Source organism: Neocloeon triangulifer, unplaced genomic scaffold (genome assembly GCF_031216515.1).
Source record: "Neocloeon triangulifer isolate White Clay Creek 2 clone unplaced genomic scaffold, ASM3121651v1 ptg000008l, whole genome shotgun sequence".
NCBI lineage: Eukaryota > Metazoa > Arthropoda > Insecta > Ephemeroptera > Baetidae > Neocloeon > Neocloeon triangulifer.
Window position 1 is genome coordinate 730,059 of NW_026775550.1, and position 23,218 is coordinate 753,276.

At 37.1% G+C, this 23,218-nt stretch overlaps 4 protein-coding genes across 8 annotated transcripts in view; 2 read left to right on the forward strand and 2 right to left on the reverse strand.

The window, feature by feature from the left end:
• Positions 1-1,153: 1,153 nt before the first annotated feature.
• On the forward strand, positions 1,154-12,131 carry LOC132194984 (neprilysin-1-like). Its single transcript, XM_059616635.1, has 18 exons — positions 1,154-1,335; positions 6,604-6,677; positions 6,856-7,083; positions 7,674-7,757; positions 7,815-8,038; positions 8,457-8,753; positions 8,912-9,054; positions 9,109-9,243; positions 9,510-9,606; positions 9,659-9,757; positions 9,812-9,889; positions 9,939-10,042; positions 10,099-10,160; positions 10,214-10,265; positions 10,316-10,383; positions 10,437-10,567; positions 10,626-10,787; positions 11,415-12,131. The coding sequence occupies exons 1-18, from the start codon at positions 1,169-1,171 to the stop codon at positions 11,589-11,591; spliced, it is 2,382 nt and encodes a 793-aa protein (XP_059472618.1). The 5' UTR covers positions 1,154-1,168; the 3' UTR covers positions 11,592-12,131.
• On the reverse strand, positions 11,336-15,738 carry LOC132194983 (nucleolar MIF4G domain-containing protein 1). Its single transcript, XM_059616634.1, has 12 exons — positions 15,619-15,738; positions 15,046-15,562; positions 14,494-14,987; positions 14,127-14,427; positions 13,870-13,991; positions 13,625-13,812; positions 13,395-13,570; positions 13,154-13,338; positions 12,799-12,963; positions 12,612-12,743; positions 12,095-12,382; positions 11,336-11,600 (listed from the first exon to the last, which is right to left on the reverse strand). Exons 2-11 carry the CDS (start codon positions 15,554-15,556, stop codon positions 12,104-12,106), a joined length of 2,553 nt encoding a protein of 850 aa, XP_059472617.1. The 5' UTR covers positions 15,557-15,562; positions 15,619-15,738; the 3' UTR covers positions 11,336-11,600; positions 12,095-12,103.
• A 106-nt stretch (positions 15,739-15,844) lies between these two features.
• Positions 15,845-18,864, forward strand: LOC132194985 (U3 small nucleolar RNA-associated protein 14 homolog A). The gene is made up of 6 exons (XM_059616636.1): positions 15,845-16,094; positions 16,159-16,375; positions 16,431-16,658; positions 16,711-17,046; positions 17,106-18,320; positions 18,379-18,864. Exons 1-6 carry the CDS (start codon positions 15,997-15,999, stop codon positions 18,613-18,615), a joined length of 2,331 nt encoding a protein of 776 aa, XP_059472619.1. The 5' UTR covers positions 15,845-15,996; the 3' UTR covers positions 18,616-18,864.
• Positions 18,651-23,218, reverse strand: part of LOC132194986 (dnaJ homolog subfamily B member 6-B) — a 29,692-nt gene continuing 25,124 nt past the window's right edge. For 4 of the 5 annotated variants that reach the window (XM_059616637.1, XM_059616638.1, XM_059616639.1 and 1 more), the window contains 6 exons: positions 22,665-22,750; positions 21,576-21,685; positions 21,128-21,238; positions 20,431-20,604; positions 20,135-20,369; positions 18,651-20,039 (listed from right to left, as the gene is read on the reverse strand). In XM_059616637.1, the coding sequence (XP_059472620.1) occupies positions 19,940-20,039; positions 20,135-20,369; positions 20,431-20,604; positions 21,128-21,238; positions 21,576-21,685; positions 22,665-22,729 (795 nt within the window). In that variant the 5' untranslated portion in view covers positions 22,730-22,750 and the 3' untranslated portion in view covers positions 18,651-19,939. The remainder of the gene's footprint in view (positions 20,040-20,134; positions 20,370-20,430; positions 20,605-21,127; positions 21,239-21,575; positions 21,686-22,664; positions 22,751-23,218) is intronic. The other variant, XM_059616642.1, reaches the window with a different exon arrangement.

Below are 23,218 nucleotides of genomic sequence, written 5' to 3' on the forward strand. Positions count from 1 at the left end.
TCCAAGTGCAGACCACACCAGAATACATTTTTCTCGAGTTTCGTCAGGGGGAGCCTGGTGGAAGGTGTGCGGCAACATCTATGTTCATTTTAACACAGCAAAACTCGTCTAGCGTCTCTAGGTTTAAACTGGTTTAATTAATCCTTCTCATATTCGAGATTTTTTAAATTTATGTTCATTTTAACACAGTTAAACTCGTCTAGCATCTTTAGGTTTAAATTGGTTATATTCTCGTTTAATCGAGAATTTTGAAAATAAATGAAGTTTATTCTACCACAGCAAAACTCGTCTAGCGACTTTTGGTTTAAACTGGTTAAAATAATCCTTCTCATCTAGTCGAGATTTTTTAAATTTATATTCATTTTCACAAAGCAAAACTCGTCTAGCGTCTTACGGTTTAAACTGGTTAAAATAATCCTTCTCATTTAGTCGATATTTTTTATATTTAAATTCATTTTAACACAGCAAAACTCGACTAGCGTCTTTAGGTTTAAACTGGCTTAATTAATCCTTCTCATTTAATCGAGATTTTTGAAATTTATGCTCATTTTAACACAGCAAAACTCGACTAGCGTCTTTAGGTTTAAACTGGTTAAAATTATCCTACTCATTTAGTCGAGATTTTTGAAATTTATATTCATTTTAACACAGCAAAACTCGACTAGCGTCTTTAGGTTTAAACTGGCTTAATCAATCCTTCTCATTTAATCGAGATTTTTTAAATTTATGCTCATTTTAACACAGCAAAACTCGACTAGCGTGTTTGGTTTTAAACTTATTAAAATATTGCTTCTCATCTAATCTAGATCTTTGAAATTTAAGTTTATTTATCACAGCAAGACTCTAATTTCATAAAATAACTGATGCTGATTGTGGTTGAAAGAAATATTATCGGCTTGATTAAGAAAAAGGGCGCTATTTATAGCTTACAAGAAGGGCTGACACAATTTACGCCTGTTTGCAAAATCGATGGGATGCAGGTGCGCGCGGCCGCTGGATGATCGCCCGCCCGCCTCGCGTAATCTCTCTCGTATTGTGTCGTGCGCCTGCCGGGATGCTGTGCCGCATCCATCGCAGCGCCGGCGCAAAATAATCTTCACGGGTGCGAGTGTGTGACCGTCGCGAGCGAGCACCGCTCAGTCCGCAGGGTCGGCCTGGGCATGCAGCCATGAAGGACGCTCCTGTGGGCCAGGCCGCGCCGGCCGCCTCCGAGCAGCAGAGCTCGGTGCGCAGCCAGAACTCGAGGCTCGGCCTGCTCGTGGCCGCCGTCTCGACCGCCCCCGACGACGAATTACCCGACGAGGAGCACGTCCAGCCGAGCCACCAAAAGCTACGGTCAGTCACTTGATTGCAGCCAGTTGACCTTTCATAGTTAATAGCAAAGAGTCATCGTCTCTCGTTTAATTTTTCATCAAATTGATTTTTTATCAAATTTAAGACAACAAATTTTCAATTGAATTTTTTTGTTTTTACTTATATTATAAAATTAATATTTCCAAAATGTAAACAACAACATAATTATTCTTTTGAATTACTTGTTCTTATGATTTCGTTTTTATTTTGATTTCAGTTACTAAATTACGCATAATTTTTACTTGAAACGACCAGCGATAATTTTTTTTCTTACAATTAGACCTAAACCTACAGTTTTTTCAACCAGATTGATCTGGAACATGAAATTTTTAACTTTTTCACGAAATTGATTGAATCATTTGTTATTAGTTTTTAGAAGGAAGACTTTTCATAATGAATTTGTGGGATTTTTATAGTTTTATTTTTTTAGGACAAATTATTTCTGCAAAAGAAGCAGAGAAGTGACCATGGCAACATGTAAGAGCGCTTTTTCTTTGATGTTGAAATGTATTTAAAAAAAAAGCTCCGCACCACCTGCTGGCATCAATTTTCAGCTGAGTTTATTTTCAAAAATAATCCGCCTGCTTGTTGGCCCTCGAAAGAAATGGATCCAGGAACACTTGTTGGGTGTCTCAGCATTTACACATAATGAGCCGAGAGTTCGCGACAGCCGCGCTCTGGCCTTTTATCTCTCATCGTTTTCCAGAGAGACGTTCTCTCTGCCAGCTCTTTAATCTTAAAGCTCGTTTCTGCGACGACAACCGAATTCATAATTCTCTTTCATATTAGCGAAGACAAAGTTTTGACGCGACACAAAGTTTTCTAGTGCTTACGTGCTGAGTTTGCCAAGAGGCTTTTGTGCGTGCGGAAATGTTCCATTTGGAGACGCAACGGAAATAACGTACTGACATTTGACCGAGAAGAAGGAAATTCATCTTACTTTTGCTCAAAAATGTCATTTTGAAAAGGCGCCTTGGACTCTGATAATTTTTTGTTATGAGGTACAAAATAAGGATTTTTGTTATATTTCCTTATGTTCAAAAGAAATTTTAATTTTTGCAAACAAATTTGAAGGACAAGTCAGGCTTAAAATTTTCTAAACCATCAAAATTTCGATGAGAGACTATCGCAGCAAGTTCTATTTTAACTATGCAACCTTATCTGATAGGAAAGCAAGAAAATTTGAAAGAAATTTCAGCAAATATAAAGTTAAATATATACCATACCATAAAAATTTTAAGAAAATGTTTTTCCAAATGAAATTTTTCTCAAGGAGAAAAGATAAATTTTAAAACTTGATCGTAAATGAAATTAAATTCGACATATGGCTTATTTTTTTATACTTCATTTAAAAAAAAAATCAATGAATTTTTTTTCTCAACACCACAGGATTTTTTATGTTTTATTTGCGCACCAGGGAAATCAGGCGGCTCATCTGGACTCCCGTCTTGCACGCGCGCCCGTTAAGCCGAGCGAATTTACGACGCCTTGGGTGAATTATAATTGGACGGAGGGAGATGACACTCTCAGTCAGCGAGAGCAGAGTCTTTTAAATTATTAACACGCCCCGGCGCACAGGCAGGCAGGGGATTTGATTAGCGAATCAAATTGACGTTGGCGCGGTTGAGCCTCGGAATTGGCAATTTGACGCGAAAGAGCAGCCTCGCTTGCTAAATTATGACTAGTCCAACTTTGCGGATCGACATGTTAATTATTTATGCAATGGAGTGAGAATAAAAAGCAAAAAGGGGTCGAAGGAGAGATGATCGATGGAGGTAGAAAATTGATTTGATCTTGAAATCATGGATATTCAAGTTGATTCAGATTGAAAAAGTTAATCTTTATTTTTGGAAACAAATGTGGAGCTTTATTTTACTTCAAACCCCAACAGCCAAAGCTGACGAATTTTTTAAAATTTTCTTATCTTATATGGTTTTAAATAAATTCATCCAGGTGCCAACGCACAATAATAATTATTTTTTTCTTTAAAATAATTTCGAAAGCATCGTTGTCAAAATACAACATTTAAGAGAAAGAATTTTGTTACTGTAATCCATTTTTTTCTGACTAATTTTTGTGCTTCCATTGTAAGTAAAAAAAAATATGGTAAAATATAAAGGCTGGTACAGGGCAAATAGAGGGCAGACCTCTAGTTCTTGAGAAACTGAGCAACTTGTTGTCTGGTTTTACACTGTTTATTTTTTAGTTAAATTCAATAGCGAAGAATAAAAATTATCAGTAAATGTTTTACTTTCAACATCGTCTGAATTTCAATTTCCAAATTGAAAGTTGACACTTAAGATGGATGTCATGAAAAATTGAAACTGGGTTTAACCTCATTGAAAGAAATGAAAAAGAAGGTTTAAATATATAACGAAATAACCAACTTGAAAATTCGTTCTAATTTCTAATAACATGCAATTTTTATTTTCGGAAATATTTTTCTTTTTAAATTTACAATTAAGTTGAATATGTACTTTTCCAAACGTATATTAATTCTTGTTAAATATATTCCCAGGGGTATCTTCCGCGAAAAGGAAATTCATCAGAGTGAGTGTCGCTTCTCCATGATGAAATTTCCAGTGCCTTCATATGCAATAACCGCGGACAGACGCCATTATTGGCGGACAAAGGGCGAAGAAAGAAAGCACAAAGGACGAGAAGTGCGTTGTGTGCGAGAGCCAGAGAGTGCAGGGGGCACCTAGAGAGAGGTTACTGCACATATCTTGTTTGAAATAATCTGCGAGAGAGCGTCCATTATTCAGCTCCCCGCAGGCAATAAATCGAGAGCGAAGAGGCTGCACGCGAGATAAATTGCGAGCAACTAGTGCTGGCCGCGAAAAGCGCCCGAGAGATGTATAAGGGTGAAGGCTGGACGAATTAATGCGTTTGCAATGTAGCACAATTACCTCGTCTTTGTCGATTGGCCAATCAAAGCTGCATCACCCTTTGATTGGCACTTCGCACTACTCATTCTGTCACTCGTTAAACCCGCCCGAGTGCTGTCTCAGCTAGTAAAATAAGAGTATAATTTTCGTAGTCTTTCACTCACAGCCACATCGAGTATTTATTTTTCAATTGAAAGCTTCTTAACCTGAGGGTTGAGACTCAGTGTTGAGATTTTAACTATGTCAAAGAGCCATATAATATATGTAGAATAAATTAAAATTAACTTCCGTCCTGTTTAATATTGAGATAATATAAAAATCTATTTTATAAATTTCAAAAACGATATATCAATAAACACAATTTGCAACTAAAACAGGGAGGGTTAAATTTGAAGGCTTGGTCTTCGCGGTCTTCAGACGTGCCGCATCTAAGTTTTTTCCACAACCATGTTTAATATTATGGTTTTGCTTATTTATCTATCTTATTGTTATAAAAATTGAAAGATAAACAATTTTTTTGTTAGGGAAAATAAATTTTAGTTGCAAATTGTGTTTGTTAATGTATATCACCGGGCATTCTCTGCCCAAATAGTAATTTTATTGTTTTCTTTGCAATTTAACTAATTGGAGGGGGTGGGGTTGGGGTTCTTTCTATCGCTTTTTCAATTGATTTAAAATTATTAATGTACAAGCGTATTTTTTCAGGTTGAAAAGTTGACAATTTAACAGTCGTTTTAATCCAAGATTGATTCAATTTATTGGATTTATATGAAGAGGAGTAAAAATTTGTATTATATTTGTAAAATTAAGTTCACTTCATTTTTAGGGAAAATTCATATTCCAAGTAGTAATGCTCAAAATACCATTTTTTTCGTCAATTAATTCAATCCAAATATAAAAATATTAATTATATAAATTGACAATTAAGACATATCTTGCCTTTTCTTGATTGCTCCATAAGAAATTATTGTTTAAATTTTACTATTAATAAATTTGTACTTCACAGACATTTTAACAAAATGTCGTGAAAATAACATTTCAAAATTCCATACAAAATTTAATTTTTATTAGAAAATTTACATTCTGTCATTTAGTATATTTTAGGTCAAATTATTTACATACTAAGAAATATGCATAATTAAACGAAGCTCTTCGAAAACGTTGCAAATTCTAGCGGGCAAAAAAATACCAGAGAAAAGTTACTGTCTGAATAAATAAAAGTGTGGCGGTCCTGGTGGCGAGGCAAATATTTGCATGACAGCGGCGAAAGGGCTGCAAAATTAAAAAGCAATTAGGGGCGGTGGCGAGTTGGGCAGCGGAGCGAGCAAGGGTGGCGGTCTAAGTCGGCTTTGCACGCTTCCAAATGAGCTGCGGCCCACTTGCTTAGCGTCGCAGATGGGTCAACGGGATTAAAATTAACGCCGCCCCCAGCGAGTCAACAGCACGCGTGGTGAGATCGATCTATCTCCGCCGGTTGCCCCAGTGGCACAGCTTCCTTCTTCCCCTCCGCAGCAATAAACCACCCTGCCCGAGACCGAATTTCGGATTCCCGCGGCGATTCCGCGTCCAAATAAATTGATACGAATGGCCCTTTCGAGCGACGAGTGCGTCCTGTTTTTCGCTGCCCGATATCGACGGTCCAGGACGTAATGGAGTTGAGAAGTTTTGGCAATTCGGCCCGGCTTTGATGAATGGTTAGCGCGACGTGACAACATGCCAATATTGCGCTGGAAACGTTCGCCACCCCTCCACTCGATTGCTTCACCTGTTGGTCCAACTGTGAAAGGCACTTAGTGCAAAGGGATTAAGCCAGTTTGAAAAGCTCTTTATCAATTTAACGGAACCTTCTCTGACAGGGTTTGCAGAAACTCGTCAATTCTTAAGCTTAAAAAGTGTCTTCTGAAGAAGAAAACGAAGAAAAACAGCCTGCAAGAAACTGAACAAAAGTTTGATTTTTTTGCAAACCCGGTCGGAGTTTTATAGAATTGGGACGTTTGAAATTGAGTTATTTTTTAGCAGCCGAATCAAATGGTTTCTTTTGGTGTTCATTCTACCTCATAGATTCAAGCAAACTTATTTGTACTTTTAACTGATTTTAATTTTTCATTTCATAATTCAAATTAAGACTCATTTATGAATAATTAACAGAGTTCTATGAAGGTTGATGCCCACAATCAGTTACATGATAACCTAAATAAATTTTTTTAAATAATAATTATCAATTATTTACTTCATTACCTTCTTGGAAAATTGATTTAATTCATTTAACTATCAATTTAGAGTTTTAGAATTTCCTGATGTTTTAGGTATGGAATGAAACTAAAACCATTAACGTTTGTCGCTTTTTTTAAATTTTTTCTAGAAAGACGAACAGGAAGTTGATTTTCGCCGTGCTCGTGTTCCTCGCCAATGCGATAATTGCGAATATTGCCTTGTGTAAGTTAGTAAATTATGTACGTTGGAACTATCTTAAAAAACTTCAAAAACAAAATAGCATCTTTTTATTTATTGCGAGAAGAGTAAATAATTTAAGAGTAAAATTGTCAACGCATTAGAATTTATGCAATCCGCCCGACACGAAAGCTTAACACGTTGCCTAATTTGCTTGTCGCAGTCATTTGGCGGGCGAAGCAGGAGGACGGCAGCGGCGTGTGCGAGCAGCCCGCGTGCGTTTTGGCCGCGGCCCGAATGCTGCAGCGGATGGACCTGCACGCGGACCCTTGCCACGACTTTTACCAGTTTTCGTGCGGCAACTATCTCAGGAGCCAGGAAGTGCCTGACGACAACTTCCACCGCTCCATGCTACAGGAAATGCAAGAAGAGGTGCTCGCCGTGATCAAAAGTAAGATCGACTTTATAAACAAATTTATTTATCTGTTGAATGGAAAAACGTTTTTCCGCATGCTTCATTTATAGCGCTCTAAAAATCAATCAGAGATTTCCTTGTTGAACAAAGTGATGAAATTAATTGCTAAATTTAATGTTCAGAATTAATGTGAGTCCTCAAATGCTTTAATTTCCATTAATTTTTTAGAATTTTTTACAATTTTCATGGATGCACATAACAAAGAAGCTTCTGAAACTAAATCATTTCCTTTAAAAAGTAAAATTCTGTAGTATTAAAATTATATTTATGGTGATTTGAATTTAAAGTCGGCTTTTCCTTGAAGGGTTTTGTGAGTTGTTTATTGTTTAAGAAAAACAATATCCTGCTCTTAAACAATAAACAACTCACAAAACCCATCGAGGAAAAGCCGACTTTAAATTCAACTCACCATGAATCAACCCTCGATCGTGAAATTCTACAACTAAATTACTATTTTAATTTGAATCTTATTATTGAATATTTAAAAACTTGCATTTTTCAATAAAATTAGATTAATTTTATAGTCATTTACTGCAATTTTTTTTATGAATTGTTAATTTCGACAGAGCTAATTGAACAACCATCTGCTGACGACGAGAACGAAGCGATTAAAAAAGCGAGAAAACTTTACGCCTCTTGCATGGACCGTAGTAAGTCAATTCGAAAACCATTCAACGTGAAAGACGAATTTTGGAATCAAATTTTAGATTTCCGAACTTCGCACTACAAACAATACGAAGACCTTCCGGTTTTCGCACTTCTCTCCGCAGGCCAGTTGGGAATGTGGCCACTTCTTCGGAAGGCGCCCTGGGACCCAAAAGAATTCCAGTTGCACAGACTGCTCGGCGAACTGTCCGTTTACCAGGTTCACACCCTTTTGGAAATGTACGTCACCCCTGACGAGAAAAACGCCTCGCAGTACATGTTACAGGTCAGAAAATCAGAATACAAAATAGCAATGATAAATTTGTTTTAAGTTGCCACTTTTTAATTATTTGAATTTTTTTTTTTTTTTTACGAAAAAATATGATTTTTTTGAGAAGTTGCTGATAATAAAGGCGTTTTAACTTTCAATAAAATAAAATTTTTTGAGGTTAATTTATAAAAATTTAGATTGTTGTTTCCCGTTCTTCCCTTTTTATACGTTTCATCTATAATTACAAATTTTTCGGATTAAAGCATTCATTTAGGCGTAATGCAATAATTATTTTCTTTAAAGTTAATTGTTGTTGTTTTTTTCATGATATTTTTACTTAAAATTCCATTTCAAGCTTCTCTGATGCTTTCTTCAATCTAAGAGAAATTAAAAAATGTTTTAAAATTTTAATTACATATTTTTGAATGTGTAGTTTTACAAGGGACAGCCTGCAATCGAAACGGCCTATTATTTGAACGCGAGCAACCCCGACTACGTTCGCTACTTACGATCCTACCGTCGATTGTTGCGCGAGTCCGTCCTGCTACTGACGCAGGGCAACCAGGACTCGCTCAAGGACGCCGAGGACATTCTGCAGTTCGAGAGCAGTTTTGCCAACGTGACCGAAAACACCAAGTGCGCTCCTCTTTTGGCAAATGGGACGGAAGACCCAAATGCAGACGAGCTCGGAAGAATGACGTTGTTTGAACTGCAGGAAGCGGCGCCAGAGGTGTTTGAAAATAAATTATTTAAAAAAAGAAAAATGAAAAAAAGAAAAAATTTTCTTATAAAAATACCTTAGATTATAAAACAGTGCATATTTTCAATAATTTTGAAAAAAAAAAGATGATTTTTGGTTCTTTTTTTTCAATAAAATATTTTCTATAGTTGGAGTGGCCAGCAATGTTAACGCACACATTGAACCGTCTGGACGTGGAGCTGCCTGTTCCACTATCAGAACTGATCATCTCCTTTCGGTGTCGAGGGTACTTGGCTGATTTGGCTCGGCTTTTGGAAACCGCCGACTCGAGGCAAAATTGATTTACCTTAAAAATCCCAAACTACGCAAATCTAAAATTTAACAGGACGGTGGCCAACTATCTGATTTGGAGGTTCCTCTTCAAGTTCATGCCCTACCTCGGCAACAAATTCCTGCAGATCTGGATCGAGTTCCGCAAAGACGTGCCCGACGCCAACGAGGACAAACTTTATCTCTCTCGGTTAGTTTATTTTCATTAAAGACACTCCCCGGAAGCAATATTTATTTTTGAGTTTGGAAAACTTGAAATTGTCACCAAAAATCAAGTTCACGATTGAAAAATTTGAACTCCTAATGGTTGAATCAAAGGTTCATTTTTTCGATTTTTTTTTCCACCAAAAAAATCAATAAATCAGCTTTATTTTTTATACATTCAGTTTGATATAAATTTTCTTAAATTTTTTGGCAAGAAAAGTTGAACCCTAATTAAATTTGATAATTTTCTAGATGGAAACAGTGCGCAAATATTGTGAATGAAGGCCTCGGACTCGCAGTTGGAAATCTTTACGTTCGATCGCCTTATTTTCAAGCTGTGGATAAAAAGGTTTGAAACTAATTCCAGCTCAAACTATCAAATCAAAGCGTTTTTTTTTCAGGCTCTGAAGATGATTAAGTACCTGAAAAAAGCTTTCCGAAGCGTAATCAACGAAGAAGACTGGCTTGAAGAGGCGAAGAAAAAGGAAGTCATTGAAAAGGTGAATAATTGAATAATTTTCTCCTTTTCCGGAAACGCCGAATTTTAATTTTAGTTGGACTCAATGGGCAACAAAGTGGGTTACCCGAAGCACATTGAAGACCCAGTCGCTCTCGAGGCGGAATATAAAGAGGTACGATTGGCGTTGGCAATTAATTTATAAAATTAAATTTTCTCTCAAGCTTAACTTATCGGATGGAAATTTCTTGCAAAACATGTTGATTCTCAAAAAGCACGAAGTTTGGAAGGAGCTGCGGAAACTGACGAGGCCCGTCGATAAAGCAAAGTATTATTTTTTAAATAAATAATGTTATGGCTCTTATAAAATATATTTTCCATCAGAGAATGGCTCATTCAACCTCTAACGGTCAATGCCTTCCACAACCCGACCACCAATGAAATAAGTAAAGCAAAATTGTCCGCAAATTTTAAATTTTCATTATTTTAATTTTTGCAGTTTTCCCTCTTGGTATTCTGCGCCATCCAATGTTTAACTTGGATTATCCAATGTATAATATTTTAATTGAAATCGTTCGAAAATTAATAAAAATTTCATTAGGTACTTGAATTTTGCAAACATCGGCGTTGTCATCGGACACGAAATTACGCACGGCTTTGACAACCACGGTGAGAAATTCGACGGAAAAGTAAAACTTTGCTCAAAATTTTCTTTTACGTAGGAAAAAAATACGACAAAAACGGGAACATGACAAACTGGTTTACCGAAGAAATGACCGCGCGTTTTCGCGACCGGGCAATTTGCTTCGCCGAGCAGTACTCGGAGTTTCCTCTTGAGATGGTCGGAAAGAACGTGAGTTTGGGGAAAACAGGAAATTTCGAGCGAAATATGCTAAATTATTCGCGATCAGGTGGACGGAAACGAGACCCTTGGGGACAACATTTGCGACAACGCGGGGCTTAAACATAGTTGGCTTGCCTATAAGGAATGGGTTCAGGATCACGAACCGGAGCACGGTCTACCTGGAATTCCATTTTCTGTGGACGAAATTTTTTTCATCAATTACGGTCAGGTATGAAAAATTAAGCAATAGTCATTATCCATCTTTTTCAATAGTTTATAATTAAATTTGAAAATAAAATTTAAGCAATTTTCATTTTCTATTATTGTAAAATTTTCATTGTTTTTATAATTCTTTTTTTTATATAAAATTTATTTTTGTTATTTTTCTATTGTGGACAATGTTTTCAAATATTAAATGAATATTTAAAAAAAAAATAAACCTTTCAATTTGATTAGATTCTACAAAAAATTTAGTTTGTTGAATTTAAAAATTATTAGTTATTTTTATTCAATATTACTGTGAAATTTTCATTGTTTTTAAACTTGTTTATACATAAAACTTATTTAATTTAGTAATTTTACTGTTATGAACAATGTTTTCTAATATTAAATTAGTATTAAAAAAGGAAAAAAAAATTAACGCATCCTTTTCTTATTGATTAGATATTAATTTAAGAAAATAGGATGGAAATGTTATAAAGAAGAAAAAATATGCAATTAAAAATATCATTTCGAAACAGCACTAAAATTTGAAATAATTTTTAATCTACTAAAAGAGAGTTAGTTTCACCATATATACGCAATAAGGTAAACTATTGCCCCATTATAATTAATCGAATTTTATTATTCTTCTCAGATTTGGTGTGAAGTCTTAAACAAAGAGGGTTTCGAGCAGTACACGCGAGACATGCACAGTCCTGGACGGTACCGGACGATGGGCGTCCTTCAGAACAATGACGACTTTGCCCGGACGTTTCGGTGCCCCGTGGGCAGCCCCATGAATCCGCACCACAAGTGCCGCCTTTGGAGTTGAGCACCCCCTCTAAAAAAACAATTGTGTATTTCAATAATTGATCTCGTTTTTGCCGACTCGGGCAATTTCTATGATTACAACTTCCGGATCTATTTTTTGAGGTTTTGCTAAAAAAGTACATATTTCATAGCCCGAAAAGTACTTAAAAAAAGAGGTGTTGAAGCCGCCTCTGGTTGACTAAAAATTTCAACACTGCTTGCTGTACAGTATATATTTTTTCTAAGGAAAAGTATATAATTTTAAACCTAGACAAATGCATTTAGAGAAGAACAAATTTTAAAACGAAAATGGAGTTTTTCACCTCATCATGTAATTTATCATTAGATCGGCTTTCAATCAAAAGAAGATTAATTAAAATAAAAGAAAAAAAAATTGTCACCAGACACGCCTCGTTCAGCCACATCAGATAGTGAGTTAAGGACCAATGTACATTAGCTAGTCTTTAGAATAACAAAATCTGCTTTATGTCCCCAGAATAAATGAAAATACGAAAAAAATCCTACCTTGTAGTTTTAGAATTTGATTTTGCTGTCCGGATTGACGAGGGTTTTCTCGGCCAGAGCCACCCTAGCCTTCAACAGGTCGCTCTCTGCCGAGCCCTGGCTGCTGTCCAGGATGTAGCGGTGCAGGAAAAGTCGCATGCCTTCTCTAAAGAGTCCCAGTTGGGCCGAGGTTGGCACTCGAGTGAATGCTTCGATGCATTCCTGCTCTTTTTTAGCCAGCAGAAGAGACAACAGGACTTGGCGGACGAACCTGACGTGCGTCTTATCCAAATCCGAAAACTCGATCACCTTAAAAATTAAAAATAAAATTAACATTTCTTTAAAAGAAAAAGATCAAAAAGCGATGGTTATAAAAAATGTTCTCAATTGGTTGCCAGAAAGAAAATTTTAAATTAAATAAAGTAATAAAATGTCAAATGAGGATTGAAATTATTGACAGAAAAAACATTTATTTTTTTCCACAAATTTTGTTTTCGAATCTAATTTTATATATATAAAAATAATAAAAGAAACTTACTTTAAGAACGGCTAGTGTCAGTCCTCCATTCAACACTAAAAATGAAGTAAATGAGGCCAAGTTCCTTGCCACGGACTTTGATAAAGTGTTCAACTCCTTAATTTTGTCCCAAATTGAGCACTGAACGGACATCTGAAAAATAACAGTTTAAAACTCAAGTCTTCAATTTTATTTCTCAAACTATTACTTTAAATTTTCGGTCATAATCACAAAACTTTTGAGAGAGGTGTGCATAGTAAGGGTTGAAATTTTGCTCTTGAAGGCAGCAGTCCAGAATAACATAAGGGATTTCTCGTTCTTGCTGACCTTTCACGCCGAGGTGGAGCAACTTATCAAAAGCGTCTATGAAATCCTGTAAATTTCAATTGATTTGATTTATTTTTTAAATTTTCCTAATTTATATTAAATAAAACAATTTATAAATATTTTATCAATAAAATAATATAAAATTAATTATATTTTTGTAAGATATTACTAGTTTTGGATTTCGGATATTTTTATTACTTTCATTAAAATTGTTTCAATGTTAATTAATAAATCACCTCAGCTGTCATCAAAATGCAGAATATATTTCTGCGCAGATCCGTGTTCATTCTCTGCTTTCTGGCCAACTCCAAAAGTTTGTGGCTAAACTGGGAAGAGTTTGAAGAGCTGGCGGAAGACTTTTCGCCAGGACCTGCTCCTTGCCACGCTGAACCCACAACCCACCACTTTCCTTGCTGTTGCGCTAATATATTCCGATATTTATTTGAAATTGAATGAAATTTCAAAATAAAAATATACCATTCAGAAGGTCTTTCATGGAAATCTTCAGCTCGGACACTGAAGATCCCGCTCGTAATAGAGATCTCAGTAATTTCTTCAGTCTGTCAACCAAGTCAGGGTCGTAATCGGGAATCTTGGACATGTTGTTATTTTTTATAGCCATCAGGACATCCAGCATGAATGCAACCCTTGCACTGAAGTAATAAAAATAAGTAAAAATTAACTGAAAAATTGTATTTGAATAATACTTTTCTGCTTTGCTGGAAGACGCCTGCTTTTGCAAATTCAAAATCACGTTTTTGAGAGCAGCTGGATCGTCTTTTCTGAGAGAAGGCCCAACAGTTTTCAGAATCAGCAAAATCAGCTCGACATCCTTCTCTTCGAAATTCGCACTCAGCATCTCCAAAATGTCAAACATCAGAGTGCAGTGGAAAATCTGATTGGGAGAAAAAATAAATATAAAAGAACCAGAATTAATTATTTTAGAGCTTACTTTGAAGCAGTACATAAAGCACAACATCTGGAGCAAATTGTTCAGAGTTTTGTCTTCAACCTCCTTGTGATTTACATAGGCCAAGTCAAATTTTTCAACTGTAGACTGCAAAAATGGTGCGCCTAGAACAAGATAAAATTTAAATTAAGTTAATTTTAAATGTATATGTTTGAAATTATTTAATTTATATTTTTTCAAAATTAAATATAAGAGACTGGGAAATTGAGCAATTTCAAGTGGTTTATTTAAAAACTGACCTATTTCTGCACCAATGTGGGCATGCAGCAAAGCAAGAAGGCAAGCATGTTCTGCAACCATTCGTGGCGGAGTGATTGAGCCGGCAGGGGCCAAGGCGTGCAAAAGCTGTCCGAGCACCTCGTTGGCATCCCCTCTGCTGTTGGCCTGAATGATCTGCTCCATCTGAGACGCCACACTGGCCATGTTGCTTTCGGCCACCCTGTTCAGCAAACCCTGCATCTGCCGCTTCAATCGCGCCAGTTTTACAGAATTTGTCGATGTTGCCCTTAATGCTGGAGGAATGTACTTTCCTTCAGTGGCCTGTTTACAATTTAATATATTTTTTATTCAAACTTTTATATTATACATCTTTTTTTTATAATTTACTTGAACAACATTTCCTTTTTTGTCTCGGGTTCTGCCGTAAATGTCCTCCCAGGTATCATCTTCGACAAAATCCTCGTCCTCAATTTTTTGTTTCTTGATTTCATTTTCTTCCTCTACATCATCCTCAAATTTGACCCTCTTTTTGTTTTTATCCTTTTTGCCTTCAGATAGCTGAACTACGTCCTCTTCCTTGAATTCTTCCTCCAGATTTTCAACCTCACTTTCCTCACTCTCGTCACCCAAAATACTTTCTTCATCTTCGTCTCCCAATAAACTTCCTTCCTCTTCCCCAAGTAAATCTTCCTCTTCATCAGCTTCTTCTTCAACCCCACTTTCTTCTGAATTTTCTCCTTCCACATCAACAATTGGCTTCTGCCTTTTCTTGCCTGTGACTTCAGCCAGGTCATTTTCAAACTCTGAGTCGGAAGATTCAAGCAACGTTGGGTCTTTCTGCATCGAAGACATTTTTTCGTCATCACAAACTTCCAGCAGATCTAAAATAGAATGAAAACATAATAAGAAAGCAAATGATTAAAATGTTATTTTAGTTACAGTCAAGTCCTTCGTCAACGAAAGACTTGGGCAGTTTCTTTGATTTCCTCTTGTTCATTTTCATCAATTTCTCCAGCATTCGGATGTTCCTGTCTTCCTCCTTATTCGCGTCCAAGAGCTGCTGAACTCTTTGTTTCTGCATGTCCGCCTCCAGTTTGTTCTTCTCTTTGCGGAAATCATTTGAGTCTTTCTCTTCGTCCGTTTTAATTTTCTTCTTGATTTTTCCCTCCGATTTTTTCGGCTTTTCTTTGGGAACCAACTTTACCATCGGCTCCTCGAGCTCATCACTGTCCACATCCGAATTGTCGTTTGGCTGGACAGGTTGCTGCTGGATTTCCCTTTTGCCTTTATGCGACTTGTTAAGGGTGTGCTGCTGCTTCTTGACCTTCTTCGCCTGTCGTTTTTCTTTCCGCAAATCTCGCCTGGTTTTCGGAGCATTTTTCCGCTTTCCAGGTGGACCTCGAGATCCTGCTCGGCCGCCTCGGCCTGAGGGTCGATTTTTAACTTTCATGCCGATCTGAAATGAAATGAGTCATATATAAAAATCTTCCAATTTTAAAAATTAATTCTTACATTCTTCCAAAAATATCAATTAATACAAAAAAATGACAACGTTCTGAGATCGTTTTTCAAAGCTCTCATTCTCAAAATCGTGCCCACGTGAGGTTCTGCGTTCTGCCGGTTTTGTTTACCACATTGTTTGCAATTTTGTCCGATGATGGCGTTTTAAACCGGAATACCGAGCTCTGATTGGCTCTTGGTTATCTTCTCTTGTTGTCTTGATCACCATTGGTCAATTAATTTCATGCCTGCCTGTTAAACCCACCATAAAAACACGTGTTTTCTGAATTTTCCCATCTTCGGCAAAATTTTTGGCAACAAAAGCTTAACCAATCTTACTCTAGTTAGTTTACATCATTTAATTTTTCGAGTTACTTGTAAAAGAACAACATGGACGAGGAAATCATGTCGGACGATTCGGACGTAGAAAATCCAAAAAGCCATTCCAAGTTGCTTTCGGCGATCTCCAAACTTGACTACACAGAGAGGTATTTTTTTTTTAAATTTATTTTTATTCTCCAAATTTTTTTAATCACCCCGTTCTGTGAGCAGAATTAAACCAGCCAAAAGGAAAGAACCGAGCCACCAAGTGTCCGAATTTCACCTGGCCAAGGTCAGGAGGTCCAAGGGCAAGAGTGGAGTTGATGTGTCCGAATTGGCAGACGCCCTGAAGACCTCGTCGACAGTGAAAATTCGCAGGAAATTCCAGGAGTTGCAAAAGAAACCAGCGACGCTTCCGAAACCTTTGGAGAAAATCTTTGCCGACAAGGTTATAAAATCGTAATTATTTTTGTCCTTTTTATTCAATTGAGATTTTTCAACAGGTTCAAAGAAAGGAGGGTTACGAGAAAGTTAAGGCAGTGCTGTCAAGGTGGGATGACGTTGTTGAGAGTAATCGAGTAGCTGACAAACTCGAGTTTCCTGCCAAAAACCAGGATGTTAAAGTTTTCGAGACCAACATCATGTCTTCTGTGACTGCTCCGAAAACTGATTTGGAGAAAAAGGTCTACAGTATGCTGGAGCAGAGTGGGTACATTGCTCCCCAAGCACAGGTTGGATTGTGAGTTTATTGAAAAGAAATTTAAATAAAAATTTCTTAAACAGGAGCCTGAGGTTGACGAGTATCCTCTGACTTTGGAGGAAGTTCTGGCCAAGCGAAGGGAGTTCGGTGACTTAAAAAGAAAGTCCATCCAGCAGCAAATGAAAACCTGGAGGCAGAACAAAATCAAGAGCAAGAAGTTCCACCGAATTCTGAGGCGAGAAAAAATGCGGCAGCAAATCAAAGAGTTTGAGGCTCTGAAGGAGAAAAATCCAGAGGAGGCTTTGAAGAGACTTGATGCCATCGAAAGGTCTCGAGCCGAGGAAAGAGCCTTGCTGAGGCACAAGAATACTGGTTCGTGGGCTAAAAATCAGCAAGTCCGAGCCAAATATAATAAAGAGGTAATTTTCCTTAAATTTTCATTTAAAATTATCATTGGAAATAAATCCTTATTTTTTAGGTCCGTCAAGTTTTGTCCAAACAAATTGAGCTGAGCAGAGAGTTGACTCAGAAAATCAAAAAACCTGGTGACGAATCTTCTGATGAAGATGATTCTGATGCTGGGTCTGCTCTCCCCCATCCAGATTTGATGTGGTCGGAGGGAAGCAATAAAGATGGAAAGAAAGATGAGATTTCCAATTTTGTCAGTGGATATAGAAAATTCTGGGAGGAGCAGAATAAGAGCAAGGGTGAAAAAGCTCTTGAAGCTGAGGAAGGAGAAGAACTAGAGCCTCCGCAAATAATGGAGCCCACTTTGCCTGATGTCGGCACTGAAGTTGAGGAGGACGAGCGTTTGGAGTTGATGGAGGATTTGCTCGAGATCAGGAAAGACCAGGAGAAGTTTGAGAATAATCAGACTGGGAAAAATGAAACGAAAAGGTCAAATAAGGGACTTAAAGTGAAGGAAAGGAAGAAAAGCAAGAGCGGATCGTGGATGGTGATCGAAGACAGAAATAATACCAACGTGATAGACCTTTTTGACAAGTTGGAAGAAGAGCAAGGGAGGCTGGTGGAGAAATCTCTTCAAAAGATGAAGAAGGCAGCTGAGGAAATTATCACAGTTGACGATGGAGAGGAGGAGGAAAATTCTCGAAAAGGCAAGAAAGGAAAGAAGAAAAAGGCAGCAAGGGAAGAGTTTCATCCTTGGTCAGTGGAAAGCCTGCGACAAACAGAAAGACCAAAATCTGCCATCGAAATTTCAAACACCGAGGGCACTTCTCGAGAAGGTTCGGCCAACGAGAAGAGAAATCTTTTGAAAAACTCTCTGGACAGACCTGTGGAAACAGAAGATGAGAACATCGACCCGACTAAATTCCTCAATCCAAAGCCCTTGAAATCTCGGCAGGGAGAGATGATTGTGATTGGAGGAGAAAATTTGGACGAAGACAGATTTTCTGAAAAGCAAAAGGCAATGCTGGCGGAGCTTTTTGCCGATGACGACGTGGTTGACGAGTTCCAAAAGGAAAAGGAAGAGTTGGAAGCGGCCAGCAAGCCCAAAGAAATCGACATGACTCTTCCTGGCTGGGGTGAGTGGGGCGGAAGCAACACGCAGGTGTCCACTCGGAAGAGAAAACGGTTCATTCTTAAGCCCAAAGTGGAAGCGCCGAGGAGGGATAGAAATTTGAGGAACGTCATCATTAATGAGGAAAAAGACTCTGGAATTTCTCAGCACCAGGTAAATTATGAAATTATTAAAAAATTCGGTGGTTTAGATTAAATTTTTTTTCTTGCAGGTTAATGAATTGCCACATCCGTTCACAAGTGTGAAGGAGTTTGAAGCCAGTTTAAGGGCGCCTGTTGGCCGAAATTGGGTGCCAGAAACTGCACACAGGCAAATGATTGCTTCTCGAGTCATCACACACGCTGGGCAGAAAATCGAGCCAATGAAGGAGGACGTGCTAATGAAAGAAAAAAAGAAGCCGTTGATTAAGACGGTGAAGAAATTCAAGAAGGGGAAGAAATTTGTATGAATGTGTTTTGTATTGAAAATAAAACTGCAGATAAGTAATTGTAGTATTATCCAACAATTAATTTGTTTTCTACTTTTATTCATTTAGTATTCACTCACTGTAATGCGATTCGATGCAAACAAAAATACAGTACAGTTTTCGTCAAAATAAATTTATGTGAAGACAAAAAAAAATAAAGAGCATTTGTGGGTGCGTGAGACTGCCATTTTGGCATTCGTTGAAATAACTTAACAGTACGAACACATAAGTTACGTGAATTAATTCAAAACTGTCGGATTTTACATTTTGTCTATTTGGTGATTTTCCAAATGAGCGTGTTTTAAATAGACAGCACTGTCCACCCACCTAACCACAAAAATTGCAATAGTTCTTTTTAACAGGCAGAGGACTTTGTAAATCCACCATATGCTCATCTCCTACAACATTAAATGTTTAATTAATTGCTTCCTATCAATCAGAGCTGGGCACCTGCGCACCAGCTCCATCCCTGTTGCTCTGCACAATACATTTATAATTTTTCTTCGACAATAATTTAAAGATGAGTGAAATTTGTATAACAGTTATTTGATAATTATCCTACAATAGAATTATGATTGCAACGAGAGAGAAATTTGAATTTTTTTTTAAAGCTTTTTTGACCTAAACTTCTAGCAACAGAAATGGAATTTGATCCCTACTCGAAGGCTCCGAAATAATTTGTGCTGCTAAAGAGTCTCTCTGGAGCATTTTGGAAACATTTAAATTTATCCAATATACAAATATTCAGGTAAACGTCGATATAATTATATGTATCTGCACTTTTAACATCATGGGCTAAAGCATAAATGGGAAAAAGGTCCCAGTTGGGTCGAGACAACACTATTTCTTGAGTTGGTTGAGCAGAAACATTAGCAGATTCACGCAAAGCCAATGACAAAATATCAGTCAAATAAATTGGCAAGGGACAGGAAATTTCTAATAAGTTTGGGCGTTTTTGCACCGTACATTTCATATTACATGAATAATTTTCCCTCCCTTTTCTTTTCTTGCTCCGTTTCAGTACATCCTCAGACATAATATGCATGTTTGTTTAAATATATTAGATTGAAGGGGTTAATTCATTAATTTCTGGGTTTTATCACATTGGTTGTCTGCGGGCTGATAAAGTGTTGCAAGAGGAGCAGGCGTTGGCATCGAGAAAAAAGCTTCATCTTTGTTTTCCACCTGCTGGTTGTTGATCGAGACTTAAACTATAACAATGTACACGGTTTGTCGGACACTTGGCGCGCAAGGACACGGCTACTCAAAAGTCTTTTGGTCCCGGCGGCGCGCGTGGCTGGAATGCTTAGCTGTAGGTGATCGACTGTGGCACACCGTTGACAGTCTTCGATTTGAGAACGTCGTTTTCAAACACCATTATCGTTTCCTTCCCATTTTCAGTTGTTCTGAAATCAAAACAATATTAAAATTTATTATTAAAAAGAAAAAAAAACTTTAAAAACAAGAAATTTGAGTCCATTTGAATAAAAAAATGTTTTACTTTGTGGTAGAGATCTTTTTGTTGTTGATGAATCTGGTGGTGTGGCAAGTCCTCTTGACGTTGGAGCCCGACCTGGGACTGTTGCTGAAACTGCTGTTGATGGTGGAGAAAGAGGTGAAGCTCGAGGGGCTCATGAGGTCGTCGAACGGTGACATGCTCATGCCCATTCCGCCGAAGGCAAAGCCGAATGGGTCGAAGCTGTTCAGACTCTGAGACTGACCCCTCCTCGGAGGACCTGTTTCGAAAATACACGTTTTTATTACAAAAAAATATAAGGTTTGATTTGACATTTTTACCAAAGAAGCTAGGGAAGCTGTGTCCGAAGAACTCTCTGAACACCTCCTCGGGGTCTCTGAAGGTGAAGTGGGGGTAGCCGAAGCCAAAGTCATCCTCGTATCTACTCCTGCGGGTGGCGCTGCCGCCGTTCAGACCCTCCTTGCCATACTGGTCGTAAACCCTACGCTTCTTGTCTGAAAATAAAAATCGCAAAATTAGGGCGGTGAATGCAGAGGAAAATTTTTCTCATTAACCACAAGCTCTAACAAAAAGGAAATGGAAATATTTTGCGAGCTCCAAAGTAGTGAAGTGTTGATTAAATTTATATTTTAAAAATATTTCCACCTCTTGTTAGTTGGAAAGTTTGGAAGAAAACAAACCAAGGCTGAAGCTGGCTTTTGCCACAATAAAATAAGCACAAAGAAAAGCAAACTAAAATTGAACAAAAGCCAATTCCAGCCGGGGGGGAAAAAATAATTGTTTAAGCGGAGTGATTTGGGTTGTGTGGCCGTCAAAGTCTGTTTGTCTTGTTTTGTCCTGTGGAGCGAATTTTGTTAATGGGCAAACTTTTTAGGCTGCTCTAAACTAAACAAAAAACGATTAAATGAACAAATTGGCATTAATCGGTCAGGATTAGTGTTTTTTTTTTTTTCTAAAAAAAGCAGGCAAGCGCCGACTATGCAGCAGCAGCGGCAGTCAGGGTGGTGGAGAAAATACCAAAGAAACGGTGGAAGGGCGACTCAAAAAAGCTCCTGGCGTTGAAGCTACGGGTGGGTCTGGTGTACGAGGGCTTCTGGTGTCGTTGGTCATACAAGCGCCGCTTATCCTCTATCAAGAGAAAGAGACAAGGAGTTTTACAGATCGAAAGAGACGTGACGACATTCATATCGATAGAGAAAGAGAGAAACAGCTAAAGAGTGAGACAGAGACATCTCGCGTGCAGCAGAGTGCGCAATTTCTAAATTTATTGCTTGTGTTCTAATCTACGGTGTATTAAAAAAAAATATGATAAAATTTGATCAATTTCAATGGCAAAAATCTCCAAACCTTATTATTTATTGTGATTATTCACAGATTTTTAATTGAGACCTTAATTGAAATTATATTATTTAAAAGTATCGAGAGATTTTTGCAGAGGAAATGAAGAAAAATATTGATAGTTTACCGTCGACAAGGACTTCGTAGGCCTCTGAGATCTCTTTGAACTTCTTGGTAGCCTCCTCGATGTTGTTCTGGTTTTTGTCTGGATGCCATTTCAAGGCTAATCTCTTGTATCTGGAAACATGCATTAAAAAGGATTAAAAAAAGTAAACCCCATGACTTTCTTCATTTCTTTCTTATTTATCTCGCAGCTCGACAGACAATGCGCTTTTTCAATTTTCTTAAGCAGTGTAATCACTTGTTTTATTATTTCTGTTGTCTGCGGCGCACAATGGACTTTTTTTTATCTCAATCAACATGCGCGGGACGCGGCCAGGAAACGCGTTGGTTATTCCGTGCACACACTTCTTTTGATACCCCCGACCGTCCCACTCAAAGTTGCATGCATTAAAAGAGATTTTTTGTTCGAATTACATCCATTGTTTTATTAAAAAAATAATTGTCTGCACAATAAAATTGCGTGTGAAATGAATTTCACTATTTTCAGCCTTACGTCGAATCAGTTTTTAAAAATAGTCAGACTTTCTTTTTGTGTGTAATTTTTTTAATTTCAAAAAGCAAAAATAATTAAATTTAAAAATATGATTTTAGTTTTCAAAATTACTTAGTTTTGAAAAAAAAAAATGCTTTAATGATCATACTTTTTTATTCTTTGCCCACTTTTTTTATAATTTGTTTATCTGTTTGTGTTTTTTTTTTTTTTTTTTTTTACTCAGAAACAGTGAAAAAACCGTTGCTTGAAAAACGAATTTAAATATCCAAATTTGAACTTTAAATAGGAAATTTTTAAATTCTTTTCCAAACAGATTCAGATTTCCAAAAATATTATTTTTTCCATTTCAATTTGTCTTAATTTTTTAGTTTTCAAAATAAAACAATAATTTTTAAGAAACAGAAATCCAAATCTGTATTAAAATGAATTAAAATTTACAGTTAAAAGTTGAAATTTGGACATTTTTATTCGTTTTCCGAGCATTGTTTTTCTCGCTCAGTTTCTGAATCCACGTTAAATTTTCTTTTTAGTTTGTTTCTCTGGGGCATACAACAAATATTTTAGGTAATTATTAATCTTGAATTAAAAGGGATGACTCACGCTTTCTTAATTTCAGCCGTGGACGCTGTCCTCTGGAGTTCGAGTACTCGGTAGTAGTCCACCATTGTGATGAGCCGAATCAGTTGCTGAAACACAAATAGCAAATTCCTGTTAGTTTCTGCACACGCAGGAGGCGAATGGGTTTGTACCACTAATTATAAGCGAGGGGCGCTCAACGCACACACACACCAGAGCAGCAGGTGACATTAGAAAACAGCCGGCCCGGTGTAATTTTAGCGTATGAATAGGCTATTTTCAAGAGAGCCGATTCTCTCTCGCAAAATAATGATCGAGGCAGTGTGACGTGCACAAAAACTGTGTTTATTATTGCGGAGGGATTTTCTCAAAATAACTCTGAGAGAAACAAGGTTGAATTTAAAACGGAAATAACTCAATCCACAATTAATGAAAGTTTAAACAATTAATTAAAAATAAAAATAATAATTGTCTGCTGTTTGATTAGTAAAGAGCCAATAAGATAAATTTACTATTGCGGATATATTTGCTGAAATAATTCAAAAGATAAACTAAAGATAAATTAAGCACCAAATTAA

Coding starts and splice junctions, on each gene's coding strand:
- LOC132194984 (XM_059616635.1), top strand. CDS start 1,169: ATGAAGGACGCTCCTGTGGGCCAGGCCGCGCCGGCCGCCTCCGAGCAG. Junction 9,758..9,811: donor AAAAGGAAGTCATTGAAAAG/GTGAATAATTGA, acceptor TTTTAATTTTAG/TTGGACTCAATGGGCAACAA. Junction 10,788..11,414: donor TTTTCATCAATTACGGTCAG/GTATGAAAAATT, acceptor TATTCTTCTCAG/ATTTGGTGTGAAGTCTTAAA.
- LOC132194983 (XM_059616634.1), bottom strand. CDS start 15,556: ATGAAAGTTAAAAATCGACCCTCAGGCCGAGGCGGCCGAGCAGGATCT. Junction 13,992..14,126: donor CCACATTGGTGCAGAAATAG/GTCAGTTTTTAA, acceptor ATCTTGTTCTAG/GCGCACCATTTTTGCAGTCT. Junction 12,383..12,611: donor TGACACTAGCCGTTCTTAAA/GTAAGTTTCTTT, acceptor TTAATTTTTAAG/GTGATCGAGTTTTCGGATTT.
- LOC132194985 (XM_059616636.1), top strand. CDS start 15,997: ATGGACGAGGAAATCATGTCGGACGATTCGGACGTAGAAAATCCAAAA. Junction 16,095..16,158: donor AAACTTGACTACACAGAGAG/GTATTTTTTTTT, acceptor TTCTGTGAGCAG/AATTAAACCAGCCAAAAGGA. Junction 16,659..16,710: donor ACATTGCTCCCCAAGCACAG/GTTGGATTGTGA, acceptor TTTCTTAAACAG/GAGCCTGAGGTTGACGAGTA.